We start from the raw sequence: 27,365 nt of genomic DNA, 5'->3' as shown, positions 1-27,365 counted from the left end.
AATAACACCTCTGAATAATATTTGATAAGCATTAACATTCACTTAAACATGGAAAAACGGTGCTCCGGTGTTTAAACCCGAATAATGCTCCGAGGGTGTTCTGTTGTTTTGCAGAAAGCTGAAATCCATTGACACTAAAGGCCATTGCTCTCAGTCAACTGTCTATCCAAGTACTGTACAGCTTCCACCTACGTATCATGCATTCCCACAAAGTATTGCATGTCAGGCCTGCTGAACTGAGTGCCGCTGTAGAAACTGTTGAAGTGGAACACAGGTTGTTAAGGTGTTGTTTTGATAACATTTTCTGAAAAATGCCCACACAAGCTCAGACACACTTTCAGCTTCTTAGGTTTCAATGCTTGTGCTTGCATCCTTTGATGAAATTCCATACTCTGACTTTCAATAATTTGATTCTATTTCTGTCTTCTTTTTCTAAAGAAAAGTGATGAACATCTGTGATACGGAAGCTTTTTTTGCAGCGCTCTGCAAAATATTAGTTAGAAGGAGCTTTTGTGCGAAAACCTTCCATTGGCAAGAACCTTGAAGGCTGGATCTTTTAGCATGACTATAATCCCAAACACAATGCCCGTGCAACAAAGGCTTGGCGTCATTAGATGCATTTCAATGTCCTGGAGTGACCTAGCCTGTCTCCTGATCTCAAGCCCATTGAAAAGTCTCTCGGAAGGTATTAATAGTTTATAGTGCCCAACGGTAACCCCAAAACATAACTATTTTATAGGAGTATTGCATTGGGAATTGACTTACAGAAAACGCTTGACTTCTGCCATTGCCAATAAAGGGTATACATAGACCACTCACTACTTAGCACTTCATTTATTGCTGGTTCACTCTTTTGCAAATTTTGAACTGAATTGATTTTGTCTTTATTGTCATTAATAGCATTGTATCGTGCATTGTGTTCTTTTAGACAGCAACCCACAGGGACGGATTAGGGCGAGGACTCTGTTGTGTGGGTGTGACTGTCTGTGTTCACGACTCTGATTGACTACCAGTTAACACCAGGCCAACAGCTGGCAGGCGCTGCCACATACACAATCCGCGACCGCAAGTTTTAGCCTCTCGTTGCATTGAAAATATATGAATTAAATTGGAGTCTAAGGAAAGTGAGAAAAGCACAATGGAATTGTGATCACCATCGGGTGATTCGTGGATTATTATTGGGTTCCAAAAGCGCCTGGGAGAAGGCAAGAGCAGTGCTACTGGTCTGGCATACTGCTAAAGGCTAGGCAAACAATCTTCAAAGCCACTGCTGCGGACTCTGTATCATGCCAACGCCAGGTCTATTAGCCATGAAAAGGATGGTTTCAAGCATCAACTTGAGGGAAACCGCTACATTCATCGTGGACATCTGTTTTCATCCGAGTACACCCAACGCTAGAGCGAAGCTAGCCGGACACTCTCTAAATTGCTGTGTTTCGATTTTGTTTTGCTTTTGTATAACGCCTAAAAAAAAAAGAAAAGGACATTTATTTAACTTTATTTATTCATTTAATAATGTGCTGTGTATTATTTGTAGATCAATAATTGTTAAATTGTAACAGTAGTGAACTTTCAATCAGTAATGACGTAATCTTCAGGGGCTTTTACAAAGTTGCGATGCTACTTTTACACTTTGACTGGTCCCTATTAACCAGGAAAATCAAAGGGACCAACTACGTTTTTTCACCACAATGTGCAAACAAATTCACCAGACAGCTCTCGTTCTATGTCTTAAAGATGGCAGTCACCCACTTCTCATATTGGTTTACATAAGATAATTGCACAATCAGGGATTGACAAAATCATTTTTTTCCACAACCGTTGGTTGAAACAACTATGATTTATATGCAAGTCTAATTTATAAAAACAAAAAATGTTTTTCTTTTTAACCTAATTGGTGGTGTTATGCCAAAACACCATACATTTAAAATACTCATTTATCAGAAGAACCCAAACTGGTTTAACCCTAAACATTGCATCCTAAGCGAGGGAAGGCAAATATCTAAAAAAAAACAGTCCTGCCAAATTATTAGATGCATTCATTGCGATAGTCTGGCCATTGTGAATCCAAGAGTGACTTTGCTTAACACGGAAACATTGGTCACGTGTCAAAAAATGAGTAGACTACTTATAATTAAGGTATTGCACATATCGGGGTCACGACAGCTGCCACAATGCCAAAACAAAAACTACTATATTGGCTAATGTCGAGTGGGCTAATGTTTTTTTTTACTGTATTGTATTACTTTTTGTTGTATAATTAATTGTATACATTTGTCCTTTGTCTGTATAGTATGGAACAAATACTATTCTTATTACAGAAAACATTCTTACATATGGGAGGTCCACTGCGCGATTCCTCTCCACTGTTTTCTTCACCTCACTCAAGCTACCATAGTCCCACCTGGAAAGCTGAAATCCCAGTGACCAGTAGGGCGGAATGACAGGCTTGCCAATAAGCTGAAATAGAAGAACAGAGTAAGTCATCAAGTCACCTGTGCAGGTAACCTTATTATATTAAGAAATGCAGATCATGTTAACATAAGGAATAGAATGTTTATGTTAAACATGCAATTTTCTAATGGTTTATCACGAGATGATGCTATTAATTTCCCAGGCATGTCTCACCTCAAGAAACTCCTGCACCACTTGTTCAGGTGTATCTCCAAAAAGAATGTAGAAGTCAAGAATTCCACCAATTGTTCTAAAAGTCACCGCGGGTGCAGGTTGCAAAGTCACCTCTGAAAACGGACACCGTGCAGTAAACACATGTGTTAGTGTCATGTCAATTTCCCGAAATACCCATTCATCTGTAAAACAGTTATGTTGTTGACTGTATATCTTTGTTTTTACCCATTGCATTGCTGTTCATCAAGAAGACGCCGAAAGACTTCCCGCTATGGTCTTCCAGACACGTGAAGAAAGGATAGTGTCCATAAAGATTGTGTGTTCCCTAAAAAGAGAAAGTGTGGTAAACAGTAAAAAAAAATAGAAGTAAACTCATTTATCCATCCATCCATTATCTGCACTGGTTATCCTCAGTAGGGACGCGGAGGCACTGGAGCCCATCCCAGCTATCTTCAGGCAGAGGGCAAGGGACACCCTGAACTGGTTTACAGCTCATTCACATCTAGGGACAATTTGGACCAGCTACTTATCATGCATGTTTTTGAAATGTGGGAGGAAACCAGCGTTCCTGGAGGAAACCCATGAAAGCACAGGGAGAAGATGCAAAATCCACACAGGAAGGTTCGATCCCATGACCTAAGAACTGGCTGCATGTGCCAACCACTGCGCTGCTGTGCTGCGTAGTAGACACATTTTTAATACTGTGTTTTGGATTAAAAACAGTAATATGTTGTCACAGTAGTGGGCTGTTAGGGACTTAAATTACCTTCTCTGCTGGCCTAAAAAATGCCCAAATCATGTGATTTGAATTATATTTTGTCCAGGAATACTTATTAAATAACTCAAAATCGTCTGTCAGCTTTCTGTAATTGCTGTCCTGTGGTTGTTCTGTTTCCAGATGAGTGCTTTCATATTTAAGCATTTAACCAGTTTAATTTCAGCCATTACTTGTTGCTAGGGTCAGAACTCTGCCCAGGAGCCGTCACAAAAATCCTGAGGGCTGTGTACCGCAACAAAAGTCTTTGATAAAGCTGTTAGTTCAGCCAATCAGATTCCAAGATTCCTGATAGGCATAAGGAAACATCAGGGACTTGACAAACCATGACTGGCTAGAGGGCAGTACCCCAAAGTGATAACGCCAGCAGCCATTAAACTTGAAGAGTACAAGCTTCACAACAATGATTTAATAGTATTTTTGTCAACCCACAATGGAAATAAAATTGACGTGGTCGCAAATTTACTGTCAAAACCATTTTCAGGACGGATGTTTCGAGAAAAGCTCGACATTATTAAGAAAGGTTAGACAACTCCAAAGCGAGAAAAGGTTTTGTCCGCCACTTTTAGCCTAGGGGTACGCTCTTAGCCAGCCTAAGGGAGGGCCTAAAAATGTAAATCATTAGGTTTGGGTTGGGTTGGGCCAGGCTTCTCTCTCACTGACTTTTTTATCATCCAATGTTCATTTCTCTCAGTTAACAGATTTTCATTTATTTTTATTTTGGATGTGATTACAAAAGTGGATTGCATATTCCGTTGGCGGCATAGGCCGCTGTCAAATAGAACAGGGCGCGGGACGAGGGCCGGGATTAGTAAGTCCTAATCACCTCTCCTCCACCTGATTCCTTACATATAAAGTAGGAAAAATCACTTACTAGACTCAGCTCCTAAAGCCGATTCATTCGCAAGCAACCCATAGCAAATTCAGACTGTAACTGAAAGCCTAGGTGTGAAAACCAGAGCTTGTCGCTGTGTTTTTATGTTCACGCCATCATTTTACTTGGGTATGGTGTGTGGAATATTGCAGTTAAGCTGTTATGCCGTTAGAAAATAAATACTTTGGGTAACAAATGAGAAGCAGAAGGATTCCCTCAGCAAAGTATGTCAGACCCCCGAAAAAAAACTTGACTCACAGTTGGAAAGTCAGATCAAACATCTACTTGCCGGCAACAAACTTCTCATCTCTCGACACCAACATGCTACCGGATGAAAGTCTGCGACATAAATATTGAGGATGTGATTTCATTGTTTTAATGGTGTATTTCAGGGCGGCAGTCTGCGATTCACACCATTTTCAGTAAAGTCCTGTGAGTGCAAACGTTATTTTGTTATTCTGTGCAACGTCTGATATTGCGGTCTCTGCATCGGCAATTATGTGAATAGGTTAGACACGAAGTTGTTTATTAATAAGCTATGCGGGAACCACGTTGTAGCGAAACAAAGAACGAAAAAAAAAACTTGAGGAGAAATACAGACTACGTAGACACAAAGAGGCCAAAATGCTCAGCTTTTTGTTTGTGAATGACAGAGAAAAAAAGAGAAGAAACAAAAAATGAAAAATAAAGGAAAAACAGGAAAAATATATATAGAATGAAACTGGAAAATCTAGAACAGAAGAATTGGAAAATGGAAATAAAAAGAAGAAGCGAAAGGAAGAAGGAAAAGCCAGAAAAAATGGAAAACAGAAAGAAAAAAAGAAGAACAAAAGATAAAGTGAAATGATTAAATAAGAACAGAAAGATGACAAACTGAAAAATGAAAGGAAACACAAAAAAAAAACTAAATTTTAAAGAGAAAAAAGAAGATGAAACAAGGTCAAAGAGAAAAAAACATGACAAAGTTAAAAATGTCTAAATAAAAAAAAAGAAAAGGAAAGAAGAACATTAAAAAAAATGTAAAAAATGGATAAGAAAAGAGGCAAAAAAAGAAGACAACAGGGAAAAAAGAAGGTTTTGCTTTTAAAAGGATAACCTTAGCAGCAAGATGGCCAGCAAATATGTCAACTCCCTGCAGGTGACCCTCATAAGTACAAACGTCTCCACCAATGAGTATTTTAAAAAGTGCACACTTATATAATAGTTCGTGTATTTTTGCTGAAAAGAAATGCATTTTTTAACGCCTGTTTTTCACCACTACAAGGCGCTAAATAGTACACACTATCTAGTACACACTAATCACCGAATTCTATCTTTGCAAAAAAGCATGCCATTGCTTACTGTATTTTCTTTCTTACAGTGATCAGCTTAGTAACTAGTATGTATCCATGTCAGTAGGTGGCAGCAGATTAGTATTTTTTTTCATATACACTATTTTTTTTCCTAATCAAGTAGTAGACATACTCACTAACACTACCGATTTGTGTGTTTTTATGTTTTTCTCCCATTAAAAACTCCTACCCATTTAAAAAAAAATCTCTATATTTGTATATATATATATATATATATATATATATATATATATATATATATATATATATATATATATATATATATATATATATATATATATATATATATATATATATATATATATATACAGGGGCAGCACGGTGGCGCAGTGGTTAGCGCGTGTGCGGCACAGTTCTGAGGTCATGGGTTCAAATCCAGCTACCGGACTTCCTGTGTGGAGTTTGTATGTTCTCCCCGTGCTTGCGTGGGTTTCCTCCGGGCACTCCGGTTTCCTCCCACATTCCAAAAACATGCATTTCAGGTGAATTGGTCGGTCCAAATTGTCCTTAGGTTGTGAGTGAGTTGTCTGTCCCCGTGTGCCCTGCGATTGGCTGGCAACCAGTTCAGGGTGTCCCCTGCCCACTGCCCGATGATTGCTGGGATGGGCTCCAGCACCCCCGCGACCCTACTGAGGATAAGCGGTGTAGCTAATGAGATGAAATGAGATATATATACAGTATATGTATTAATTACTATTAATAACGTAAAAAGGCGCAAAGCTGTCGGGCAAATTGTCTGACATACTGATTACCTGACAAACAACAAATCACTCGCACTTTTAGTAGCCAGGGTCTTATATCATAAATGTAATATTTCAGCAAGTATGAACTTCTATGAAATGCATTTATCAATCTACAATTATTTGTATCATCACTGGATATCTCATAGATGATCGTACACAATATGCATATTCATTATTTTATTGCAGAAAAGCTACACTCAGTATGAAGACCACAACTGTTAGGATGTATATGAATAAATTATTAAATAAAAAATACACAATAAATGAAGTCAAGTGATAATAAAAACAGATATAAGCACCCAATGGAAATAAATAGAAAACAGGAAATAGACAATCTATAAATGAATGCCGGAGCCATATCCCCCTAGTGGGAGGTGGCTAGAGTCAAGAACACATTCCTGAATCTTTCTGGGAGATTGATACAGAGGAAGGGGTTCCCAGCCCCCCTCGCTTAACCCAAAGAGTCAGGAATGTGTTCTTGACTCTAGCCACCTCCCACTAGGGGAATATGGCTCTGGTATATATATATATATATATATATATATATATATATATATATATATATATATATATATATATATATATATATATATATATAGATGTAATTGAATATAGATCAGTACATATGAATGCCCTAAAAGACAATGGAGAGTGATTAAGAGCAGGTGGATGCTATCCAGCCACTCCCCCCAGTTTGGACCACTTTAGCGAACAAATGGTGTTTCCCAGATCCTGACCCTGCATTTACATCCATGTTTATCAAAATGTAGATGCACTGTAAACATCAAATGCTACATTCCGGGAAATTGGAGGTGTATCTCTGTTGGTCATACTTAGTCAGTGAATGCACTGTAAGGTCGGGCAACCAATTGGCAAATAGTTCAACACAACTAAGACCGCCTCCTCATTTGAATGACACAGCAGCATGAAATAAATGCAAATGAAGGGAGAGCGTTTTAATTTACTGGTATTTAAAGGCATGTATTTTTTATAATGTATTATATTTATTTTTACATTTTGGATTGAAGTTATTTCAATTTTGTATTCAAATTAAGTATTTAATTTCTATATATTTGATAATTGCTCAATTTTATTTTTAATTTAATTTTCATGTAGGTTTTTATACATTGGCGTTTTACATTTATAAATAATCGAATCCATTGCAATTATTGTATTCCTTTATTTATTTAGGTTTTTCATTAAATTTGCTGTTCTGGACCTAAAATGTAACTCTTCAGATCAATGTCATGTTATGTATCCAACTTTGTGTGAAAATACCAATAATGGAGGCATAGAAATTACTCAGCTGGAAGCAATGGCAAGGGAAGTGATGTATCGTCTTACCTCAACAGCAGCTTTAATGTACTTTAGCTACCAAGTGCTTGTATTATTTTACCACACATTACTACTAGTACTCAGTAGTAGTTACTCACCCCGTTCGGAAAAGCATCTCTGGTGAAGATGGGCCAGGTCTTCCAGTCGAGGTTGTGGCGGAAATGTCTGTGGACGTGCTCACCCAGGCCATAAATATTCTTGGATGGAAGTTTAGCCGACAGCTGCAGGAACTGGTCTGCATACACCAACGGTCCAATTCTTGTGTCGAACCTGGGTGTCGTTTTAGACACAGTTGGAAGTGAAAGAATGAATTAAATGTATTGTTTGTGTCAGAACTAGAACAGACGGAGGACCCAGACGTGTAACGTTTTCATACAAGCTTTATTTTACGGGCATTGGGTAGTCATGCGCGTGACCACAAACGCCAGTGATTTGGTGATCGCTTGGCGGAAGAAGTGAGACAAAAGACCGGAGCGGAAAAACACGAAGCCAGAGGCAGACGAGATCGATACTCGATACACGAGCAAATACCGGACAGGGCGAGCGAAAAGGGATCGATACCGGACACTGGAGCAAGATACCGGACAGGATGAGACAGGCGGGATCGATACCGGACACTGGGGACATATATCAGACAGGAGGAGATGGACGGGATCGATACCATATTCTGGAGACTGGAGTCAGATATCAGACAGGACGAGACAGACGGGATCGATACCAGATACACGAGCAGATACTGGACGGACGGGGTCGAGACAGCCAGAATCGAAACCAGATACACGAACAGATACCGGACAGACGGGATCGATATCGGACAGGGCGAGCTAGACGGGATCGATACCGGACACTGGAGCAAGAAACTGGACAAGATGAGACAGGCGGATATCAGACAGGACGAGATAGACGGGATCGATAACAGATACTGGATACTGGAGTCAAATATCAGACAGGACGAGACGGACGGGATCGATACCAGATACACGAGCCGATAATGGAGAGACGGGATCAATACCGGACAGGACATACAGGATCAGTACCGGGCAGGATACACGTCTTGCGGGTGCAGAGGTTCGTTGACGGACTGACAAAGGGTGAGTGAGAGCACTGAGTTTAAATAGGAGGGGAGCCAATCAGGCAACGAGCTGCAGCTGGCGCCAAATGGGCGGGGCCAATTGAGGGCAAAGGGCAACCATGACCGTTTGCTCATATTTCACACCCTGGTTACATGTATTTAGTGTTAAAGTTATTTTTCATTTAATTGCACATTTTGGGGATTTTTTTTTTTTTAATATATGGACTTTCATGCTGTATTGTGAAAAAAAGCAATATGATTAATTTGTAACATATTACTGTAGAGTGTCTGCAGATGCAAAGTGAGGCACACAATTATCTTGCCTCGAGACAGAGTGCACACCATATAGTTACAGTATTGGCATTCTAATAGCAGGTCAAGGCATGCAGTATTGTTTTTTGGTATTACATGGACTTTTTCTTGATAATGGAAGATTACCTTTCCTTTGATGCTTTTATTCAAGAGGAACAAGGCATATACTCCATGTCATGTCCTGCACGGTTGTCATGGTGCCCAGCTGGCCCCGCCCCTTGACACCGGCTGAGACGCATTGGACTGATTGCTTTTGGAGTACTTAAACGCTCCTTTTGGGACTGCCCGTTGCCAGATCATTGCTTTACCTTGTTGAATACCTGTTCATGCCTAGTTTGTAATTTTGATTGCCTTTAAACCTGTTTTGTTTTGTTTTTGGTCCGTTTGTGTGTTGGACAACTTTTATTTCCTAATTAAAGTGACAGATCGTCTACGCATATGAGTTCCGACTTCCTGCTTCCCGGTCCGTTTTCTGACACTCCATTCATTATCTAAGGTAAATTTAAAAAAATATTTTTTTCTATGCTAGAGTGCATTACTGTCTTGTTGTGCCAATCAAATGTTAAATAAGATCTAGGTTCATATATTGATGAATCTGACATTGTATCACCAATGTCACTGCTGAACTGGCATTTGAAATAGATCAAAACTAATATGAATGGTTTTCATTCTTAGGATTTTAAATGGATACTTTGTTTTAATTTGATTTAAAATGGCATTAAAGTGTGGTAATCATTACTGAGTTATTGCAACCGTTTTGAGTACAAGCACAAGCTAAGGCTGGGAAATTAATGGCCAGGACAAGGTTCTCTCTGATATTTTATGATCCACTGCCTTTTTATGACACTAAAAGTAAACAGAACATGATAAGGTTATTTGGTGTATTCACCTTTAGCCTTGCTCTTGGATAGTTGAGGGGACTTAAGGTGAGAGCTAAAATAGGTAAACAGTGTCACGGCAGGAACAATCAGTAGACCCAAATGCATAATGTACGCACACAATGCTTTATTAAGGGATTGGGGAAGTCATGGCGAGAGGAAAAAGACAGCGATCTGGTGCTTGCTGAGCAGGAGGAGCAGGAAGCCCTCGCGGCCGGTGACAGGTGGCAAGTCAGGTAGAACGAAGCGTGGTCGGGGATCGGAAGCAAGTCAGGTAACCGGAGATGATCAGGAAGCCGGGGACAGGGGATCAATACAGGAAACAAGACTGAATCAGGCAGAATGCAGGAACAGGTCGGAATCAATACGGGAGCCAGAGTCAAAGAGTGCTTGCCTTGCATGTGCTGAGGTTCGCTGACGGCCTGACAAAGAGTGATTGGGATTGAAGTGCTTAAATATGGAGAGGGATAATTAGGAAACGAGTGGCAGCTCGGGCTGAAAAAGTGAGCGCAAGTGAGGGCAATTAGCGGGCAAGTGACAGAATCGTGATAAAATAGCTCAAACTTTAGCATCGCAAGTCCACTTCAAACTAATTTGAAATTCTATCTTAAGAGGTTTAAGAAAAATAATACAACATTGTTTTTCTGGAAGAAAATATACTATTATTGTTTTGTGGAAATTAACTTTGGTTAAGCTGTATAATTAATAACACTACTAAAGGGGAAGTCAACCCTACATATTTCCTCACAATACTTCAGTATGTTATGTCAACGTACAATGTTTTGAATAGTCCAGGTCCTACTAGTCTGTTCCTATTGGAACCTAATTCTCAGATTTTCACTAGGTCCAATAGTACAGGTGCTACTATTGCATACATGGTTTGCTTATAAAATATAGAGAAGCTTCGCTACTTCAAGTTTCAGTTATTACTGGTTCACTACTTTGTGGATTTTGAATTGATTTGTCTTCATTGTCATTGATAACAACGTATTATTAATTGTGTTCAGGCAGAGAGAATGCTATCATTGTGTCTATGCGTATTGAGTAGGCCGGACTGTCTGTGTGTGCGACTGTGATAGGCCGGTGTATGCTGTCTGTCAAAGAGCGTGGCGGGTGCACAAGTGTCCAGAACAAACTACGGAGCAGCTTTTAGCTTTATAGGGATGTTACATTAAAATAAATAGTTAATTAAATCAAACTCTGGAAGGTCAAATGGACATCACCAGAGGGTGTTCCGTGGATTGTTATTGGGTCCAGGAAGGTACTGAGGCGGCGTCAGGAAAGTTGCAGGTTCCGCCCAATGCTACAGCTAGGCTAACAGCAATCTTAATCCACTCCTCCTGAGTCTTTATCTCCCCAAAGCCAGATCAATTACCCATTAAACGTAAAACCTGGAGCTACACCTATTGGGAAACCGCTACATTTGGGATGGTTGCTCAACGCAGTACCTGATGCTAATGTGTAGCTAGCCAGGAGCTCTCTAAATCACTTTCTTGCACTGAAAGTAGAAGGCCTCCAATTGTGTTGTATTTTCTTCAATGACAATTGAGACTTAAATTCTGAGTTCTGTCTTTATCTGTAGATCACACTAGATGACATTTAGCGGTTTTTATAATGGGACGACGCTACTCTGCAGATTTTTACTTTTCGCGGGTGGTTCAGGTCCCCATTATCCGTGATAGCCGAGGGATCTCTGTATGAATTAAGTAACAATACCTACCTGTTTTTATCCGTCTTTGGGATCGGCTATGTTGAAGGTTCTTATTATGAGACAGTGACATAACAAAAACTCAAGCATAAGCTAACTTCCAATCACAGTTCACTAAAAGCACAGGAATTATTGGACACGGGATTCCACAATCGCGCTGCCAGGGAAGTACATTATTAATCATAAAGCTGGATTTAAACTAGTTGATTAAATTAATTAGTAATCCTCTGAGTTCTCACACTTACATATTAGGTATTTAAGTATTAATCCAAGAACAGGCATGCATGTATATTGTTTAGACCCCGAGTTTGAATACCCGTGTGTTTATATTGCTGTATATCCTACTTTGGATAAGAAACAAAAATGATTTGTGTCAAATGTAATTTTAACAGCTTGTTGCAAAAAATAGTTTGTAAATGTGTGCAGATAATGATCTACCAAATCTACCAAATACGGAAAATAGATAAATTATTTTAAATATTTTAATTTTGACATTGTTCTTTAGCTCATCATTGACACATTGACACAATATTGTATAATTATTGATTCTCAAGCAACATGTTATTATATGGAACACAGTAAACAGTCCATGTGACCCCTCAAGATGCGGTTTGCAATCAGTCCCTACTATGAAAAAGGGCCCCACCCCACTGGATGGAAAACAACCAATAAGGTAAGTAACAGAAAACATGACACACTTAGAGTTAAGCCATTTTGTTTGGTAGTGATTAAGTTGCTGAGCTCACACCTATAAAAACACTTGTTAAATCTGACATTCAAACATTTCTGTGTTTGCACTCAAAGCGGCCAATTTTTAAATCTAAAATAAAATCATGACTAAATGTTGCTGGGTTTACATCCACAACAGATTATTTTGTCTTGATCCTGCACTCTTAGTTATGTCTCTCTTCCTATATTTCAATCATTTCTTACTTGCCCTTACCTCTTTTGGTCACTCACTTAAGGGTTTTATGTTCCTCCTCACAGCTATGTATCACTTCCCTTGATTAACCTGTGGTGTTTCGTCCTATCCTGTCTTGTCCTCCTTCCTTTCTTAGGACTGTTTCCATGGTTACCTGCTAGGTTGTTTTTGTCACAGTGCTCTTGTCTACTCAGGGCACCGAAGCCCTTCCTGACATTCCGGACAAGGAATAACACCTGATGAATTTTTGGACTGTCGAAATTGTTTTTTGGACTCATTGGATCTCTGAACCATTTGCTTCTCTATTCAGTAATGCTTTATCTGTTTGGGTGTTCTGTATATTGTTGCCTTGTTGCCTGTATTTCCTTGTAACAAACCCTACCCTAATAAAGAGCAACAAGTGAAAGTGATTCACAGCGAGCCCCTGACTGATGGAAAAATTAAAACTTTGAAATTACAAAAAGTTAAAGTGAACACACCCATAACAGAACAGTGTCAAATCTGAAGTTTCATTTTTTTTTTTTAAATACGTTATGTGCCCACCAACAAAGAAGATTTTCATTTTCAAAAATGTCTAAATGGACAACCTAGCGTCCAGCGTCCCTACCCCATCCACGCATCTTGCTTCTGATTCATGCAATGAGTACACTCCGGAATGTTTGGCAAATGATTGACATTTAGTGAGCTCAACCTCCAGCCTTTATTTTTCCTCATACTGAATGGTTGGTTGTTTGCTTTTAATTGGAGACACAAGACAAGGCCAGAGGGGGGTGATTATTTCTTTAGTGGTTTTCACCACAGACCCCAGACAATTTGTGATAAATACCAAGAGTTATTTATACTTATGACCTTGTTATCACGTGTCTTGATAATCGGTGTACATATATAGGCCCACGTACAATTACTAAGAATTGTATTGTTTGTATCTTGTGCTTAGTGAATGACTATCAACAACAAATATGTGGTTTATGGTTCCATCCACAGAAATCATGATGAGACTAGAATGTCTGTGCACCATTAGAAAATCACATGCGTTGAGACACAAAACAATGTCTTGGGTGTGTAGAGCAAATGAGACCAGCACAAAATTGACTCCCAAGTAACTCAGAACTTTAGAATGGATGGAATGACGGTGTCCCCTTTTGAAAAATCCCCGAACGTACCAATTCACCGTGTACCATCATGAAATCTGATAAAATGAAGTTTGAATTTAATTAAAATATCCAATGCTATGCATTAATATAATAATGTTCTCATCATTCATAATTATATCGATGGAAGGGGCATTCTCAAGTACAGAACGTTCCACAAATTGCACACTTCTTTGACTTTCTAACAAGTTTAGCAACGTCAATCTCCGTCACCTGAATTCTGGTGGTCTCAGATATTTATGACCCCGCCCAAAAAGGAATGGTAAGCGTCCCAGGTCCATATATAGAAGGGAACCAATCGATAAATCGCCCTCTTTTTGTCCTCCTTGCTTGATCCCAAGTCGCCCACCGGCAGGGTTGGGTAGGGTTACTTTAACTGGATTACTTTCAATTACTTTTGGATTACTCCAATACCAAATATGCTAATAAAAGACACAATAAACTAAATATGAATACAATAATGACTCACAACACGTGGTAAGCTTTCGCTCCTGGCTTTGATCTCTTTGATCTCCGGCAAAACTAACATAAAATGCGACGGAAACAAAATGAAAATTAATCCAAACAGCTTGCCAACATAATTTTTGCCGTTCCATGTATTCCGTTACTCCCCAAGCCTGCACTAAATTTAGTAATTTTATTCCTATTTAGTTTATTTTGTCTTTTATTAGCATATTTGGTATTGGAGTAGGCCAAAAGTAATTGAAAGTAATCCAGTTAAAGTTACCCTACCCAACCCTGCCCACCGGGCATGAGAACCTGCACTGCAGCCTTGAAAAGCGCGTGAGCCATACATTGAGACCACACAGAGCACGAGACCAAATCTTTCCGCAACAACAAGTAAAAGGACAGTTTCATATTATCACCATGTTTGTTGGTTCTTGGGACTGAACATTTTTTTTTCCGTACAAGGGAATCTCCCCAAATTGACCGGCAATATAGCGGAAAACTATCTTTTTGTGCTAAGTAACTTTGAGCGGTTGAAAACTCACATGATCTCCAGCACTCCCCGGCCCCTCCTCATTTTCTTATCATTAATTCTCTGTGTTAATAAATCGTGTGTCATTTCCATCGGCCTGGTTCACTGATTCAATTTTCTCGGGATTTTAATTCATATCAGAACTCAAAAGAACTCAAGTAAGAACAATTCAATTTTATCAGTGTAGGAAATTCTAGCATCTTTCAGAAAAATAAAAATAGTTATGGTGGAGCACAAGCAACCCCTACAGGCAAATTGGTCTACTGATTGCAAGAAAGAATAATTTGTTTCAACCTAACAATTTTCCAGATTAAAGCTATGAAAATCCCTATGGATGGCATTTTTCATTTCAACTCTTGAGTAACCTAACAAATTGCTCGTAAAATATTGTGATTTTGACCAAACTTGTGGCCTGAGATACTACAATGTAATTCTGCGAAAGCTGCTAAGAAGCAAAACCAAAAATGCTGAGTCAGCTTTTTTGAGTTGGGTCTGAGTTTTCAGATCTGGAGTAACATATCTGACTGATAGTGTTGATATTCAATGTAGTTTTGGTCTGACAGAGTGGAATGTCTTTTGAGAAAAAAGTCAGCAAAATGAAAAGTTCCCAGCGTCTACAATTTATTTGGTTACATTTATTGGTCTTAATTGGTTAAAACTGGATATTGTGTGCAAGAGTAAAACGCTAAGCGAGAACTAGCCGCAGCAGCCTAGTGGATCAGTTAAGCTGTCTATTGAAAGTTTGCTATGCCCAATCTATCAATCCATACATCAATTTTCTACGCCGCCATACCAGCTATTTTTGACAAGTAGGGGATATCCTGTACTGGTTGCCAGTCAGTCGCAGGACACACAGGGACAGAAACAACTCACATTTACATCTACATACTATTTGGAACAGCCAATTAACCTGACATGCATTTTTTTGGAATGCAGGCAGAAAACAGAGTGACTGGGTGCATGGGGAGAACATACAAACCCCACATAGTGAGGCTGCAGTAGCTGGACTTGAACTCTGGAGTTCTGCAACGTGGGGTTGCGTGCTAACCACCTAACCGCTGTGCAGCCCGTAGGCCTACTCTAACACCTGCAAAATATGGTATTACTATTCAATGGTGTTCCGGCCTGGGGTAGTGAAATGTCTTTCAAAACAAAATGTGTGGAGTCATCTTTTTCATCAATTTTCACATCACAGGTAACCTAACTGACTGACTCTTCCTGTTTTTTTATGGCTGGACGAACACAGATAATGCATACTTAGATCCCAGTCAAAAACATTATCAGCACGCTCACTTCTCTCGCACATGATACAAACAATTGATCATCATTGATAACTTACAGCACTTTTTTGTTCTCCTTCCTGCGTACAACAAGTCCGAAAGGTTTGTGCTTGATCTCCAGTGTGTTGTCAATGGGACTATTCGGATGATGGCTGAGGCTGTTAACGTGCTCGTGGGGCACTTCAAACCTCCTCGCATGGGCATCCGATATCTAAACACACCACAAACAGTTGGAGAATATCCATTTGGCGATGCAGGTATTTTTTGTCGACCTTGAAATGCGTGTACCTTAAACCGAAGTCGATTGCTTGACTGCATTTCAGCATGAAATGACAGTTCCTGTATATCTGCTCCAAACAAGGAAGGGGATGCCATTCTCTTCAGATGTGCCTTCATTACTGTCATAAAAAACACAATAAAAGCAAGGTCCGGGTCATAATGCATAAGAAAACGCGGTGGCATGCTTGATGGGTCTTGCAAAAGCAAGGAGGTGAATACAAATTCTGGGAAATTCGAACAACACGTTTGCATCTCAGTGTGGGTAAATGACTGTAGTCATTATGGCATGTGTCAAGCAAAAAATAATTATTTTTTGTCATACAATGGTAAAAAAAAATGGAGAGCTTCTTTCAGTGCAGGCAAAACATTTTGAAAATAGAAAAAAAACATGCAAATGGATAAAAATGTAAAAAAAAAACTAAATATTAATGAGATATTAAACATGTGCATATTCAGTCCCAAGTGTACAAAACATAATGCTCGTGAGCCTATTACATTGTACCCCATAGCAGACAATTTTCACAATTACAAAAAAATATTTTATTTTAAGATATGTTATTTCTTTCTTAAATAAATGAAAAATAAGCATCCTTAATATAAGCAATAAAATCTCATCTATCACATCCGGGCTACATTTTCTAATCAGAAGAAATAATTTTAATCTATATTAGAAACAAATCGGGCAGCACAGTAGTGCAGTGGTTAGAGCATGTGCGGCACAGTTCTGAGGTTGTGAGATCGAACCCTCTTGTGTCGAGTTTGCATGTTCTCCCCTTGCTTGCATGGGTTTCCTCCGGGCACTCCGGTTTCCTCCCACATTCCAAAAACATGCATGTCAGGTTAATTGGCGGGTCCAAATTGTCCCTAGGTGAGATTGAGCGAGTGAGTTGTCTGTCCCAGTGTGCCCTGGCAACCGGTTCAGGGTGTCCCCTGCCCACTGCAAGTTAGCTGGGATGGGCTCCAGCACCCCCGCAACCCTGCTGAGGATTAGCAGTGCAGATAATAGATGGATGTATGGATAGAAACAAATCTCAAAGGTAGTGTCAGGAATTCTAAACTCTGTTAAGGACTCCTCAAAACACAAAAACATGACTGTTAACAGAATGAGCTACCTTGATAGAATGTAGCCCTTTTTCAATTTTACATTTTCTTATTTCATTATAAAACTGGTTTGAAACATCTTAATTAGAAGAATGACACTTACAATAAAATGCATTTTGAGCCCATTGGATATGTTGTCACGGTTGCCATGGCACCCAATTAGCCCCGCCTGTGTGGTGCCAGCTGCAGCTTGTTGACAGATTGGCTCCCTGTCGGTATTTAAATCCGGTCCTGTCAAACCCCTTTTGTCGTCCGTCTGCGAGTCTCTGTTTTTACATGGCAAGCCCTTTTTGGCCTGCCTTTTTTTTGCTCCTGTCCCGTTATGATCTGTTTTCATCTAGACCACATCTGCTCTCACGTCCCGAATTATGACCTGTTTTGATCTCAACCATGTCTGTTCTCTCGCCCCGAATAACGATCCATTTTTTATCTCAACCACGTCTACTCTTTTCTCCTGGCTTTTGACTTGTTTCCGATCCCGATCACGTTTTTTGCTCTTCTATCCCGGCTACTGACCCGTTTTTTCCGATCCCGACACCGCCATCGCTCGCCACGGAAGTCCCACTTCCGCGTTCAAGGCGACCTGCTCCCCGCGACCAGCGATCACCGGATCGTGTGTGCAATCCTTTCCCTTCTTCCCAGTAAAACTGTGAGAACCGTTACATGAGTGGGTCCTGTTTACGTTCTGGTCTTGACATATGTTATATTTAGATTGCAGATTAATCATAGGTTTCTTTCGTTTTTTAAGTTGTGTACCATATTTTCAAGACTTTAAGGTGCAAGTGAGACTTACTTTAAAAATGTATGGGGCGGCCTGAGGTGCTGTGACCCCTGGGTGTGAGTTTGTGTTGATATTGCATGACGGACATAGTAAATGAAAACACTAAAGCACACGAGTTTGCTTAATTGTATAAATAGTCATATTTTACCCCCCCCAAAAAACACAATATACAATCATAAGAAACACAAAATAAGCTGGATTTCATGCCCATTAGGTAAGTTTTTTTTTATTACAGCGTAATAAGTTTAATAGTAGTTTTCCTCACTATGAAGTGAATATAAATATTTTATTAATATGTCAGTGGAAAATATTTCTGCAGAGGTTTCTGGTTAACATTATTAAATTGGATTTCTGCTGACCAAGATTATAATTTGTATAATGAACATACGAGATGATTAAACAGCATTCGAGTCAAATTGAAATCCATTCACCAAGGAAAGGAAACAGGTTTTCACTCTTAAATATTTTTCTTTTTGTTTTTTTATATTTAGGACACATTGATGATGGCAGATGGGAAAGCCCAACTTCAGAGTATCCCGGCTTTGTTTTATCGCTGCAAGGCATGTCAGCAAAATTGAGGGGGGGTTCTCTCCATTGACCCATAATGTCCCGAGTCAGCAGGATTTTCGCCTCACTACTTTGTTGATGGCGTCCGGCCAAAACAGATATTCCTAAAGGCATCCATATGTTGTTCTTGCAACAATAAGTTGATATTATTGGCCACAACACTTGAATTAATACATAGATAAGTGGTTGTACGCCATTGGCATAAACTGTTGCTCACGGGAATTTGTTTTTGTGTGTGTAAAACAGTTTTAAACTATTTAGTGTTTCACATGTTGAGCTATTTGGATTTATGCATTGGGCCCTGGCCACAGTGGTAGGTCCATCAATGCAAAATTGTTTAATTATTTGTAGAATAGCATTCCTCAAAGTCTATAACGGTGCTGGGCCCTTTTGGGCTTGCAGGGCCTTCTCTTCCAGCCTAAAATAATATCTGATTAATTGTGATGTCTGTCATATTTTATACTTATTAAATGATTCCAAATTGTCTGTCAACTTCCTTTAATTGTTATTACCCTAGTTCTGCTGCGTTCAGATGTAAATTTCATAATTAAATATTTACACAATCACATTTTTGCCAGTGTTTGTTGCCATGGTCTGAAATCTACCTGGAGGCCTTCAGAATCCGGTCTGCAGGCTCTGAGGCCTAACGGCAGTGTTGATGGAGCTGTTGGTTTAGCCACACTTGCCTCAATTCCACACTTACCGAAAACGACTCGCTAACATAATCATAAATAATACAGCAATTTTATGAGGTTATTCACAGCTGTAGCTGCAGTGTTTTCTTAAAGTGATACAATAGTGATTGAACGTTTGATTGATTCAGACTGATTGATTGATTGATTTATTAAGCACTACTGAAGGCCCAGGTGTGAAATATTTGGACTGCCTTTGATCAAAAATCCCAACAACAATACATACAGGTTGACTTCTGGAGGGCCCATTAATTTTAGTTCAGTCCAACAAAACGATTTTTGGGTTCATATGAGAGATTATATCAATTATTTGACAATCTTTCAATCCATCAACCTCTTTGAAACCTGTTTTACGTATAGTTTTAAAAAAATAGAAGGATTCCCTCTTGTTTTAACTCACTTTTGAGCATGTGTTAATCCCAGAAAACAGTAACTGGGCTCACTTAAAGAAAAAATAAATCCTGGATAAAAGCAGCCTATGCGAGAGGCAGCACGTCATGTTTCACTGACAGACATGCCTGAGGCAAAGTGAGTGATAGAAGGGAAAAAAAACAAGATCAGGGTAAGACAGACAGATTGCAGTCATACGGCCTCACTTGGCCTACATACTAAAGTAGATGGTGGTTGAAATAAGCTCTTCAGTCACTGAGCCAAGCAATTGTTTACTGTTTTAATTCCAAAAACTTAAACAAATGTAAACGGCCCTCTCAACCAGAGACCGAATAGTTAGCAGTCAACCAATGCCATTTATTTTGCCCTTCCAGTGAGATATTAAGATGCTATAAATTTACCATATGGATCTGGTCGCTCCACCGATTCAACAGTGTATCCATGGTTGGTGGGGAAGAAGCACCACGGTGCATTTCTCTCATCTCGGGGGCTCCAGCAACATCCACGTTGCTGGCATTTTTGCTGTGGAAATATTATTTTACATCAATATTGACAATGATATTTAAGTAGAGAGGATGTAGAAGTATTGCAAAGGCATTCGATAGGATTTGAACAGTTGTGGTTGACAAGGTCCAAATATAAAAACAAAAGACTAATAAAATATATCAATTTTGGGTTTATTATTATCACGGTTGCCATGGTGCCCAATTGGCCCCGCCCTGTGGCGCCAACTTCTGTCACAGTTGCCATGGCACCCAATTGGCCCCGCCCAAGGACACCAGCTGAAGCCCGTTGAATTCCCACTTAATTCCCACTTCCGCGGCTGAGCAACTTACGGTACTCCCCGCGACCAACGATCTTCGGATCGAATGTGCGCTCCTTTCTCCTCTCCCCAATAAAACTGTGAGTAACGTTACGCGAGTGGGTCCTGTTTCCTGTCCTGGCTCTGACATTTACACAAATAGTTTTTCTTGTTTTTAATGATATTTGAAGATATTTTCCTAGTGAAGTAGGAAGATTTATATTAAAAAAAAAAAAAAAAAATGGGATCAGCTATTAGTTGGTAAATTGGTTTGCTAATTGTAAATTCTACCCAAAAATGTATCTTCTAATTGAGACATTTTGGCTTGATTTACAACTGACTTTTCATTGTAATAAAGAAAAATCTCATAATATATATGTATTTTTTTATATTTCACTTCAAAGGAGACAAAACTAAAAGTTGTTGCCAAAAGAGTAAACTTGCAGTTTTAGTAGTTTTAGTCGTTGTCAATGTCATTAGTACATACTATTTACTTCCCTCTGCAAAAACTGTATTTGTTTTAATTCTATTTTTTTTCCTATTCCAATATATTAGTTTTCCTTAATATTGCATTTGATTAATGACAATTGATTATTTCTCTATTTTAGCTTGTCAACCATAAATGCTTATGAATCAAGTGAGTCATCATTGCGAATACCTCAAAAAAGATTGGTTATAACCATGTTATAAAGCTATGACCCAATTTGTAATACCTAATATAACCTTGTGGGTGGTAAAGTACAGTTAAGAGTCTAAAGTCTGTGAATCATAAACTCTCTCATAATTCTTGTGACACCTACCTTGGAGGCTCCTGCATCAGGAAAACAGTCCACCCTTTCCTCAATGAGAATATTTGGACACTGTGGAACAAACACCTCTGTTGTCCCTACAAGAAAAATATGTATGTCTTCATTGCAAACACATAACAACAGTTGTAAATATAAAACAAGATCAATGCTTTTTTTTCAACTTAACTCAAAGGGTTCCTGACACATACACTCTGTACTTTCATCTTTATGAATTAATATATTTACGTACCATCCGTAATGGATCCCGGAGTACCAATCGCAAAAAGAACTATAAGAGCGACGGCGATCACCAACATCAATGACAACATGACCATTAAGGCCACTTCCAAACCGGAGAACTGCCGCCTCCCCATCTAAAAAACACAAAACCAAAGCCCTGCAAGATGAGTGATTGTAAAGGTCAACAACTTTAGAACCAATTAATGACACTGTGATTCTAAAGGCAAGGTTTTAAAGGTCAAAAATAATTTCATGCTTAATGAGACCCGATGGCAGGACACACACTGAGAGGAAAATACGTTCACATGACTGACATATTGAAGACATGTTTGGACCTGTATATCGAAAAAACAACCTTTTAAATATGTACCGTAAATTCCCTGCGGCTTATTCAGTGATGAGGCCAATTTATGTAATTTTTCTAACGCCCGCCAGCGGCAATCGAGTACAAAAGGTAAGATTTAGACTGCAACTTCTTAGCTTGTGCACGAATCAAAATTAAATTAGCGTAGACATATCATCATCATGCAAATTGCAAAAAAAAGGCACATGACGCAACTTTCAAGCTAAACACAATCGAGCAGTCCGATATAGAAGGAAACAGAACTACCGCACGTAAACTTTACTTTGCGAGCGTGATGCTGATGCTGGCGTGGTTTTGAATAAGGGAGAGTGGGACGGCGTCCATATGACAAAGTCTCTTTCCCATACTGAAGGAAGACGACTTTGATGACGTCAGTCATAAGGAGGAAGATAAGGACTGTTTACCGTATTTAATACAGGTACGGTATGTTTTCTTAACAGAGGACTTTACTGTGTTGGGAGCATGTTGCTAGTAGCGTTTGGCTACCCTTCACAGGCACGGTTTGGGATGAACGTTATAATAGTATTATTAAAGCTTTGAAAACTCTCTCGGTGTACCGTCTTCCTTTGTAAATATGTGTAACCATGTATAATATGTATTTGCAACTGTATGTTTTTGTAATGTATTTATTTTAGAAACTTATTCTGATATGTTTTGTACGAGCAAATTAGAAAGAAGGGGCGGGGCAAACGCGGGCTGACGGGAATTGGAGTAAGGATGAGACCTGTTTGTGGACGCGGCCGACAGTAGTGGATATGTATTTTTCCCACCCTTACCCTTGGAAATATACACTTTTTTCCTTGGATTACTTTCAACGGGCACCCGGACTCTGCAAGTCTGCATTAAATATTAAGTACCAGTATTATTTTCGGTTCAAGCTGTGTTTTTTGGACTTTGTCGGGTATGGGTTAGTTTGGTGTTTGAATTGCGTTTTTCCAATGTGGGCGCATGCACCAGCTCAGTAGCCTAGATGGTAGTGTGCCCGCTTTGAGACTGGGAGGTCGCTGGTTCGCGCCTCGGCCGAGACATACCTAATTGGTATAATGGCGGCGCCCTCTGTTGGCTGCGGCTGCATCGACTCGCTACAACGGGTCAGGTGTATCGACATTTCGTTCTGTGTACATTGTTACAAAGAATGACAATACAAAGGAAATTATTATTATTATTATTATGCGGCTAATATGCAAGTGCGGTTTGTGTATGTACAAAATCGGTTTTCCTCCCGAAATGTGGTGGGTGCGGCTTATAATCAGGTGCGCTCTATAGTCTGGAATGTACAGTATTTTAAAATTATGTTAATGGTGATGCTGTTTAAAGTTTTCACTATTTTCTGACTAGATTTACATCCAAACACTTTCAGAAATATTACTGTCTGGTTGGAGTGAGTCATTCAGAAGACATTCATCATGTCACTCAATCCATTAAGCTTTTATCCAATACAGTTCTGAAGACAGAAACAAGGTGAATTTCGAGCTGCATTATCCGACACACGTCTATTTGGGTGAATTAGACGTTTATTACCATGCTGTTTAATGTGCTGTGAAGATCAAGCGAGGGCAAAGGAAGAGACTAACGTGCTCATGGCCCTGTGTGAGTCATGCGCACATGACGCAAAAGACCTAGAAAACGTTTGATGTGAAGAAAGGACAAGGAAATATTCTAACTCAAAGGTGCAGATTGGTGAAAGCATAGTCATCAGCAATGTTCCCTCTAATTTTCCAAGGGTCTGAGCGTTCACACAAAGTTGGTGAGCAACGCTTGAAACAACAGTGAGCAACCATAATCCCAAGTGTGGCAACTAATCCTTTATCAAACATGTCCAAAACTTGACATCAAGTTACATTTTGCTGAGTTTCTGGCAATGCAAAATTATTTTTCTCTTTTGAATGAATTGACTCATGTACTATTGCAAAGGTTGTACGGCCTACAAACGTTGTTTATTCTTATAATTCTTTCACAAGATATCCATTTCTTTTTATTTCCTGATATATTTTGTCGCATAATATTAACATTATCAGGGGCTTATTTATTCGGGTGTAAGATACAGAACTGTACTTAATCACATTTTTTAGTGGAAGTACAATGTTGGCACCAAGATTCACTTGATATCATTAGAAATTATTTGAATGCAACACAAACTTTTTCTTCTTTTTTCTGTGTTTTTTTTTCTCCTTTTTTTTAAATTCCTTTAAAAAAATCTCATTGTGTTTATTTTTTTCCGAGCTGTTCTCTATTTACTTTTTTTCCTACATTTCTTTCTTTTATTTTTTTCTGTCTTTTTTTCTAATTTGTTTCTTCTTTTTTTCTCTTCCTTTTGTTTCTTTTTTTCTCAGCTTTTCACTATTTTTTTCATTTTGGTATTGTTTTATTTTTTGTTCCATTCCCCCATTCCTTTAAGTCATTTTGTGCATACTTTTACATATTATTTGGTCATGTTGGGATTAAAGAAGCAAAAACAACCTGAAGAGCCGTTTAGGACCCGAAAGAGCCGGTTCCTTTAGAGTGAGCCGAAGCCGAAGAAGCCGGTTCTCGACAAACTCTACTAACTTTACTTAACTTCGTTCTACTCTGACTCGACTTCAAAATACCGCATTAAGGACACAACGTCAGGGGAACCTGTGTATTTTTACCTTCATGCACTGTAACTTTGACTCAATTCACTTCTTAATTAGCAATTTTGAGCCCTGGATTTTGTGAGCTGGCTAGATTTTCTTGTGCGCGGAAAGGCTCTGGGTAGTGCGCAATTGTGCACACACGCAGCCTAGAGGGAACATTGCGCTGGATAGATTTTCTTGTGCGCTGAAAATGTGCGGGCATTGGGCGATTGCGCACGCGCAGCTTAGAGGGAACATAGGTCATCTGTAAATTCCACACACAAAAACACTTTATGTATGAATCATATTTTAATCGAGCAAACTTAGGATCGGTGTTTAAAGTGGCTCTCAATGATAATCAAAATGTGAGTAGACTACATTTGAAACAATGAATGCTGTTTTGGTCTACACCGTTTTAATCGAAGCCCCTGCATTTTTTTTTTTTTAACCAGTCCATGAACTACCCACAATGGCTGTGTGACCTAATTTAACCAACCATGGCTCCCTGGATTGATTTGGCATTTTTTATAACAATAAGTAGACAAGCTTTTCGACTTGGTAAACCTAAATATAATATATGCCCCACTTCACGAATTTCGTCATAATTACTGATGCGAGGTACATGAGTCTGCTCCTTTGGCCCCAACTGCCTCGGACGCCGATTGGCTGCTTATCGGTTTTCACACCCCCGTCTTCCTTTCACCCGGTATCAGTCCGTCTGCGGACCTCAGCTCCATGTTAGGCAAGCACTTTTTGACCCTGACTCAATCCTGTTTAGATTCCTGTTTGATTACCGGCGCTAACCCCCTTTTTCTGAACTCGATTACGTTTCTGCTCCACCGTACCGGCCATCGACCTGTTCTCCCGCCCCGCTCTCGACACTGCCTTCGCTCGCCACAGAAGTGCCACTTTCGCGTTCCAAGCGATCTGCTACCCTTGACCGAAGATCACCGGATCGTGACTCAAAGCCTTTTCCGCCCTCTAAATAAAGCTGAGTAAAAACAAACACAATAATAATAATAATAATAATAATAATAATAATAATTTCCTTGTATTGTCATTCTGTGTAACAATGTACACAGAACGAAATGTCGATTGCACCTGACCCGTTGTAGCGAGCCGATGCAGCCGCAGCCAACAGAGGGCGCCGCCGACCACTTTTTAAGTCTTAGGAATGACTCGGCCGGGGCGCGAACCACCGACCTCCCAGTCTCAAAGCGGGCGCCTTACCATCTAGGCTACTGAGCTGGTAAGTGGGTCTTGTCTCCGTTTCTGGGGTCTGACAATACTAAAGCAAAAACTGAAATTTTCAGTAATCTGCTGATGTGTGGTGGACAGAGTTTGAAAGGTTACTTTGAAAATGTACCCCCGATACAGTTCTGACGTACCTGTTGATAAATATGTCATTAACTGCAAAATAAAAATAAAAAAACCATCAAAATAATTAACTAAACTTGCGCACAACTGTGCTGACCTTGCGAAACTGCAGGCTCACCGCAGTTCAACAAAATGAGTGCTATATTAAAGGAGAAATGAAATACAGACAAAATGTGTTTTTACCTGCAATACAGTAAAACATTCACACTGTGGGGGATGAGTTTGTACAATCTACACAACAGATACGGCTAATGCATGTCGTGTGTAAAACCGCATCTCTCTCACTCATGTTAGAGAATTAAATTATGATAGAAAAAATGCCTCTATCTATATCATTATGTATATGTTTAAATATAGTTTTAAATGCAACTGCAATCCTGTAAAATAATCCTTATTTCAACCAAATGTACTTTGAATTTTATTATGTCTGTTTTTGCTGAAGAGGTTACAGAATACAATTATATTTTTGTATCCCAATTTTGTAAAACCATTACATATTTTCTGTTACTTCCAAACCCTGGTGGTGGATAGGTCATATTTTACACATAGAGGTGATATGCAATGCAACTGTTCTATTTTGAAAGAGAATAAGGAGAGCCACTTCACTTGGGAGCCAGGTGTATTCTGTCAAGCAACGGTTCACAGGGAACAAAAATGTGTTTTATTTTTTATTTTTTTCCCGTTTCATTTTTTTATTTGTTTTCGTAATGAACCACAACGAATAATCCTGGATGTTTTTGTCAACTTTTAGAATCATTGGAGCTGCCATCTGTATTGAAAAAAAAAAAGTGAAGGTAAATATAGTTCTGACTATAATTAACATTTTTATGGCTTGGTTGGTCATGTTAATTCGTAAACCAGTCTCACCATGAACATTTTGCCCACGTTATTTACTTAAGAAGATAATAAGGCCTCATTCTCTCACTCATTGTACAAACTAATACGGGTCTTGCATAAACACATCTTTGTTAATGCCATTTAAAATAGTTGTAGCGCTTTTCTTACCTTGCCTCCCTCCAACGTCCCGTGCAAAGTTCAACTCAAAGTGCCTGAGCTGAAGATAGATAGCGCCTTATAATAAGTACCAGTTATTATGGCCCGACACACACACACACACACACACACACACACACACACACACACACACACACACACACACACACACACACACACACACACACACACACACACACATCGCTGAAGCATGGTTTTCAAAAGCACACTGTGAATTTAAGAATGTCAAATAATCCACACAAGTATTGCACAACTAAATATTCGACATATTAATCCCAAAGTTTTATGCATAATTAAAAACATTTTTTTATGTGCCTGCTTTAAACACAAACACCTCCTTATGTCTTCTTGAAAGGGGTTACACACT

The 27,365-nt window shown here is 39.2% G+C and overlaps 1 protein-coding gene across 1 annotated transcript in view; it reads right to left on the bottom strand.

Annotated features, from left to right (window-relative positions):
* Positions 1 to 27,044, bottom strand: part of si (sucrase-isomaltase) — a 126,246-nt gene extending 99,202 nt beyond the window's left edge. Inside the window, exons 1-10 of the mRNA XM_088346169.1 lie at positions 26,990 to 27,044; positions 21,660 to 21,783; positions 21,422 to 21,507; positions 20,221 to 20,341; positions 16,298 to 16,407; positions 16,069 to 16,220; positions 7,806 to 7,977; positions 2,854 to 2,953; positions 2,629 to 2,741; positions 2,335 to 2,460 (exon numbers count right to left, since the gene is read on the bottom strand). Coding sequence (XP_088202295.1) covers positions 2,335 to 2,460; positions 2,629 to 2,741; positions 2,854 to 2,953; positions 7,806 to 7,977; positions 16,069 to 16,220; positions 16,298 to 16,407; positions 20,221 to 20,341; positions 21,422 to 21,507; positions 21,660 to 21,783 — 1,104 coding nt within the window. The 5' untranslated portion in view covers positions 26,990 to 27,044. The remainder of the gene's footprint in view (positions 1 to 2,334; positions 2,461 to 2,628; positions 2,742 to 2,853; positions 2,954 to 7,805; positions 7,978 to 16,068; positions 16,221 to 16,297; positions 16,408 to 20,220; positions 20,342 to 21,421; positions 21,508 to 21,659; positions 21,784 to 26,989) is intronic.
* Between the last annotated feature and the right edge of the window lie 321 nt (positions 27,045 to 27,365).

The sequence above is a fragment of the Urocampus carinirostris genome, chromosome 10 (assembly GCF_059441175.1).
Source record: "Urocampus carinirostris isolate Australia breed hairy pipefish chromosome 10, RoL_Ucar_1.0, whole genome shotgun sequence".
Classification (NCBI taxonomy): Eukaryota; Metazoa; Chordata; class Actinopteri; order Syngnathiformes; family Syngnathidae; genus Urocampus; species Urocampus carinirostris.
The sequence above is the reverse complement of the archived record's forward strand: the minus strand, read 5'-3'. Positions and strand labels throughout refer to the sequence as shown.